The 6,803-nt window shown below is 45.9% G+C and overlaps 1 gene segment (V, D, J or C); it reads right to left on the minus strand.

Moving 5' to 3' along the window:
• Positions 1–506: 506 nt before the first annotated feature.
• On the minus strand, positions 507–3,141 carry LOC116873470. The segment is given in 3 exon segments: positions 507–602; positions 2,691–2,989; positions 3,093–3,141. Coding segments are annotated over 3 exon segments (423 nt in total).
• Between the last annotated feature and the right edge of the window lie 3,662 nt (positions 3,142–6,803).

Here is a 6,803-nt window from a genome sequence, read left to right on the forward strand (position 1 = left end):
GACCCAGACATTCATCTCTGAGGGTTTGGAGCCCCTTCGGTGCCTTTGCTTTGTCAGGCCAAGTTGACTGTAATTCACAATTGTCATTATCACCAGGAATGGAGGCACTGAGAGATGCTTTGATTAGTTCCCTGAGTCCCAGGTCAACCTTTCCCTGTCTCCACCGTGTAGCAGTAACTCTGTCACCTCATGAAAATCACAATCAGTACCTCCATCCTGACTTCTCCATCCATCCCAGCAAGATGAGCTCAAAATGACTAGGTAGAGTCATAATTGCAGTACACTGGGATTGTTACTATGTCCTGTGGTGGAAGCATCTATCCCTCCTCCTCCCCTCTCTTCAGGAATCAGAACTTCTTATCTAGAAGACCCTAAAAATACAGGGGAAAGGAATATGAATTTACAACTGGATCACTGCAAGAGATGATGAGATCCATACCCATCCTAACCCCACCCTATGGCTTCTGGATTCATGGATTCAACACATAGTCCCAATCTCCCCCCATTTGTTCAAATCATACCACATCCTAGCAATTATCACCCCAGCTTGACAGGTGTTCTAGCTGAGCTAGCCCCTTAGCAAAACCTTTACTAGGTCCTTTCTTCATTCCATAAGGTCAGATGCTTCTGAGAGATACCATATGTGAACAAAAATTGGATCCCATGGTTATATACCCATGATTTCATTTTCTTAGGTATCAAATGGGATCCTTTTGTCTCCAAATTTGTGTGGGAACTCACATCGCTAAGACAGTCATTCTCCAACCCTGAGGATAGTGGAGCTGCCATGGTTGTAACTGAGTCAATGAGTATTTCATGTAGGATCTGCTTACACCTTTTCCCCCTCCTATTCATTACTTGAGCTCATCCTGACTTATTAGGAGGAAATGCATTCCTTTGTTTTGAAGTTTTCACTCTAACTTTCCTGCCCCAACTGTTGAAGAACTGTCAAAGAACGCTTACGCAAAACCCAGACAGTTAATGGGGCTACCCCAAGTCAAGGTCATGGTGATAAGTTCATTCCTGTTCTGCTTCTAGATGCTGCTTGGTTTTTGCTGTTGAATTCTAATCTTGCTATCCCAGCTTGATTCTGGTGATTCTCTTGTTGGTCTAGACCGCTGTTGGCTTTGAAGTGGTGTCCCAGTGTTGCACTCAATCATTACCATTCTCTTAATTCATTCTCACATGGGTTATTGCATTCGGCACTTATTGGAAAGACTCATGGACAACTCAGGACCTTGTGCTGACTTGCACGTCCTTCTGAAGATGTGGGGTTGGAAATCCTCTCTACTCTCAGGCAAATACCATAGCCCTTCCTTGCTAGTCATTTCTCCAACTTGTGAGTTAAAATGGCTTTTTTGAAGCCTCTAAAACAAGACAAAACAAAACAAAACCCATGATGCAAAAGGAAGTAAAGAGAAAACACAAGTCATTTGATGGTCACTTCCTGAGCACAACTCTCCCAGCATTGGAGCCCAAAGACATGCTCTATAGTATCCATAAGGATTCTGCAAAAAATGTCCCCTGACCACTTCTGCCAAAGATATCCCACTTTGGTAATTTAATTTCAGATATTTGTGTATTTGCTTTTGGAGACAGCTGAATAGGCAAGTCCAACCGGAAAGGGATGCTGGGAGCTTGAAAAGAGGCAGAAACATGAAGATTTGTGCACAGGCTGGAGGGGTCTTTGCAAGGCTGTGTCTGTGCTGCTGGCACAGAGGTACGTGGCTGAGCCTCCCAGCTCTGTGGGCTGGATCTGCAGAGTGGAGAATGATCCATCAGTCCTTCTAGCTGAGAATCGATACTTGAATGTTTCAGACTTCTCCAAGAGAGTACTCTTATAGAATAAAACGAGAAACTCTAGTTTCTGCTCCAGGATCTGTCTGTACCAGTGCAGGAATAAGTGACCAGAGGTGGAGTCACACTTCAGGGGTAATCTCGTGCCCCTTTCTGTGACTTGGTGGCTGGGAGTCTGCCTGCATTCAGGTTCTGTGTGTCCTGTGGGAGGTTAAAGAAGCCAGAGATTGAATAAGGAAATGCCTTAGAAGAGCCTTGGGTGAATCCAAGATGAGAAATTCCCAGGACTCATGTGCTTCCAAGAGAATTAAAAATCACCCCACACAGGAGCCAGAAATCCATAGCAGGGTCAGGGCATGAATGAGTCCTCTGCTAGCTCAGGCCTCTGGTCATCAGAAGCAGGAAGAGACTTCTGAGCTGCCGTGGTTTTTAATTTGGTTGAGACATTACCACCCATTAGGGCTGAGCCTGTTTGGAGCTGGGACCGAGATTTGGAGCTGGGGCTGAGATCCAGGGTCTCACGTGTGTGGATGGAAAAGCCAGAGGAAGGTACCTGTTGGCAGGGATGGGTCAGCTGTGCTGTGGCCAGAGTGAATAGTAGCCCATGGAAGACTCCCCCGGGCCACGTGCTGACTGGATGCTGCTCAGATGCATGATGCTGGACCCTCTCTGGCCTGTGTTCAGTTCAGGCAGTCTGGAGCGAGGCAGGGCCAGGGTCCAGGCTGCGGGAGTCTGTGCCATGGACTCAGCATCCACTGAACCTTCAGGCAGCAGGAGGCTCTGGGATCTCTGGGGTCCTCCAGGAAATGCTGAGCTGAGCGTTGGTGGCCCCCACGGCTTCCTGGTTTGGAGCCCGGAGGTTTGTGCACAGGGAGAAGTTGAAGGTGCAGGGCTGTGTCCTTGCTGCTGGCACAGAGATACAGGGCAGAGTCCTCAGGCTCCAGGGTGTCTATGTGAAGGTCCAGCTGGGTGTTGTTTGGGCGATCAGGTAAGAACCGACTGGAAGCAGTCTCATTTTGAAGGAGATCCTTATAACTGTAGGCAAGCATGAGCTTTAGCGGCTTCTGAATACTCTGCTTATACCAGTACATAGCATTATGTCCCAAATGTTGTTTGCACTTCCGGGTCACATTCCTTCCTGTCCCGGTTACCAGATGTTTTGGTGTCTGGGTAACTCCAGTGCCCGTGGAGACTGTGGGAGCAAGAAACCAAATTTAGAGAGTCTTAGGAAGCCATTCCATGAAAAAAGCTAAAAGTCTGCAGACAGAGATATCCCACCTGTTCCCAGGACTCACCTGCCCACCACAGACAGAGGACCACCCAGCAGAGGAGCCTGCAGCCCATGACAGCACTTGACAGGAAGGGGCTCAGTGTCTCTCGGATTAGATTCTTGTCCTCATGCCCTGACAGAGGGTTTGCTGGTGAGGCCACTGTCCCTGTTAATTCTTCTAGAGCTCACATTCCCTCTTCCCCCTTACACCTGACACCAGCACCACCAGAGCCGGATTTGAGTCCTGGAGTGGCAGGACTGAGTGTACAGGGGCAGCTGCAGAGGACTAGGTCCATCCCAAGCTGCCTCAAGGAGGTCTCTCAGACACTTTTTTTTTTTTTTTGGCTAGTAGCTTCCTCCCCCACCTGCATGAATAATTCTTTCCTTTCTGTTTCAACTTGACAGTGCCTCCTCCACTCAGACACGCATTCCTTCCCTTTGGGCAGATGTCCCCCACGTTGCCTCTCATGGAGCCAGGATGATCCCACTCAAGCCTCATCCTGATTTAATGCAGAGAGGCCACCTTGCTTGGCTTTCAGAGCCTTTCCCAGTTGGGCATCACTTTAAGACACAGGAATTAATGCTAACTGGGTCGGAAGCACCTTCAGTGGGTACTGACGAGGTTACAAGAGAAATCTGCTGCAACTGGTTCCCCCAGAGAGTATTCTCCCCTATCTGGGGTGCTGAGCCTGGACATGGAAAGGACACACACAGAGGAAGCACAGGAGAGTAACAAAAGGTCCTACGGGTCGTGAGCCGTAGGGACAGCAGACATTGCCAAAGAGGCTGAAGAAGCACAACATGGACTGGATTTTAGTGTCCAGGTTGTCCACATACCATCTCCCAAGCTGGCCCAGGAGCAAACCCTGACGCCTGAGCATTCTCTTCCTTCTTGATCCTCGCCCCTCCCCCCATTCCCCTCCCTTCTTTTCCCAGTCCTGCCTCAGGGATTTCAGTGAAGTCACAGCTCCTCCTAGAGGTTAGGGGAGCACATTAACCTCCTCTGTGTCCTCGGCCTTCCATCCTCTGGAGGGCTTGGAGGGGAGCTTGGAGAACAAGGGCTATGCTAGTTTGTTCAACAAGCATTTTTGAGTAAGGCGAGGTTCTTATCCTCGAAATGCTACTAGACTCATAGGACCCATAGGATATGTTTTTAGATAACATCTAGTTTGGAGAGTTTTAGTGTATGTTTTAGGGAGGTTAAAATATAATTGGTTTTTATTTGGCTAAATTTCATTTAATCTACTCACCTTCTCACTTCCTCATCTCCAAAACCTGGACCAGGGGAGATTCTGAAAAACTGATCTCCAGCCCTCTGTTTAACTCTAAAACAGCATGAGCCTTTTGGGATAAGTTTCTACTCAGATGTTTACTGGATTGCTAGGCTAGGACATTCCTGTCTCCGCCCCCCCCCCCCCCGCCCCCGCCTTAACAATATGTAAGTAACACTTTGTAGGTACTTAATGCATACTTGTCGAATGAAGGAATATATGAACACAGTAGAAAATAGTAAGAGACCACACATGAGTCTAACCATTAAAAAACTGTTTCCAAATGTGGTATGGTCAGCACCTGGTATATTTGTACCGGTGGCTTATGGAAATTGAGGGCCTGGTATCAGGATTTGAGATAGAAATGGGAATGATAAAGAATTAATTTGCTTGGCATGAAGGAGCTTTTGGTACTAATTTGTATTTTAAAGGATAGGTAAGTCAACCAGAGAAAGTCAATTATCATATGGTTTCACTTATTTGTGGAACATAAGGAATAGCATGGAGGATATTAGAAGAAGGAAGGGAAAAATGAAAGGGGAGAATCAGAGTAGGAGATGAACCATGAGAGACTATGGACTCCAGGAAACATACTGACGGTTTCAGAGGGGAGGGGGCTGGGGGCATGGTGAGCCCTGTGATGGGTATTGAAGAGGGCACAGATTGCATGGAGCACTGTGGGTTATACGCAAACAATGAGTCATGGAACACTACATCAAAAACTAATGATGTACCATATGGTGACTAACATGACACAATAAAAAAAAAAAAGAAGAAGAAATAACTAATAAGTACTTGGAAAAGTACTCAAAAAAAACCCAAAAGATAGGTATAATAATTTTCCAGCGTGTATCAAGCATCATTCAAAGGAGATTCAGAAGTCGAAAAATCGTTTCTGTTCTTAAACCATCCTTGTTTTCGGGGCCCCCATAAGGGTGAGTATTTGAGTATTTCCTTACAATATAGCACAAGAATATATTCTAGGCTCATCTTGTCCTTTCCCTGCCCATCGTGACATCAGCTATTTCTCCAAAGAGCCCTGGATCCTTTTAGTGGTTAATGGTCTCTAGAAAATGAGAGATGGGCACTAGATCTGGGTTTTGGGGATGCTACCACTCACAGGTCATCCATGGATGGAGTCTAGGGAATACATGTTTGTGTATGTTACCACATAAATCCATATGTCTTAGCATGTATCTTTAATTCTGTATCTATCTACACATATTGAGAAAACCAGAAGTTTATACCACTAATTTCAGTTCCAGTTGCAATATGATAAGGTTCATCCTAGGGTTCTAGCATTCTCCCTTTCCATATTTGCAATTCCCTTATCCAATGCTAAGAAACCTGGGTCCTGTTGTCCTTCATGGATGTACATATTTGATCCATGTCCTCACAAGTGCCCAACTGTCCACTGCAATGGCAACTTTCTCTCCTTTGCACACTCCCGCCTCGCCCTACTCGGGATCTGACACCATGTGCCTGGAAGTCCTCTCCATGTCGGAATTCTCCTCAGCTCAGTTCAGTTTCTGATACGCGACATGGCTCATGGCCAGCCCATATGGATAACATTCTCAGCCTGCTGGGGCTTCAGTGGCCTAGACCAGCCTGCTCGCCTCAAGCACTGACCTCCTGCTATGTTCTGGTCACCGAACAGCCATTGACTATGACCCTAAAGAAGATCCCTGATTGCAATGGGTTATGTGTGGACAGGGGAAATAAAATAATAAAAAATAAAAACCATAGGGTATATATCTTTGGTTTTTTGTGTGTGAATATTCTGGATGGTAAGACAGCCAATATTGAGATGATGCAACTAAAAATATTACTGATCATAAAATAATAGGGTACAAGCTGTACTCATCAGCACTGGAAGGATGTGTAGAAAAATGTTTATCATTGGGGGATTTTCATGGATGGAGAAGACATTTTGAAGGAGGGGAGTTTAAGCCAAATCTTTAAGCAACCTAGTCCTGTACCAGTTTCTTTTTTCCTACGAACTAGTTATATTACATCATCTAAGAAGAGGCTAGCATCTAGCTTCAACTCCTATATTGGGATGTTATTTTTCAAGTAACATGAGGCAACTTTTGGGGTTGCCTTTTGAGATTTGTTCTTGCTACATAAAGGGACAGTGGAGACTCTGTTGGCCTGGAAGCTTGGCTTTTCTTGCTTCTCCTGTTCACTATTCTAGAACCCATAATTTTCTGCTGCCTCTGACCACTTACCTCTTAATTATGACTCTCCTGATCCTGTATCACCAAGGGACAAGACCAAGAACAATGGTTGAAAGCTTTAAACAGTTTTCTGGCTCAACACAAGGACAAACTTTCCAACTGGATGGTTGAGAAGGTACTGTGATCTCCTTTCTGCAATAAAGGCCAGAAGACCGTTTGTGAGATGTTGTAGATGGGGCCCAAATGTCTGATGGGGCAAAGAGGAACTTGAGCATTTACTGTATGCCA

Source organism: Lontra canadensis, unplaced genomic scaffold (assembly GCF_010015895.1).
Source record: "Lontra canadensis isolate GAN:19392208 unplaced genomic scaffold, GSC_riverotter_1.0 scaffold2, whole genome shotgun sequence".
Classification (NCBI taxonomy): Eukaryota; Metazoa; Chordata; class Mammalia; order Carnivora; family Mustelidae; genus Lontra; species Lontra canadensis.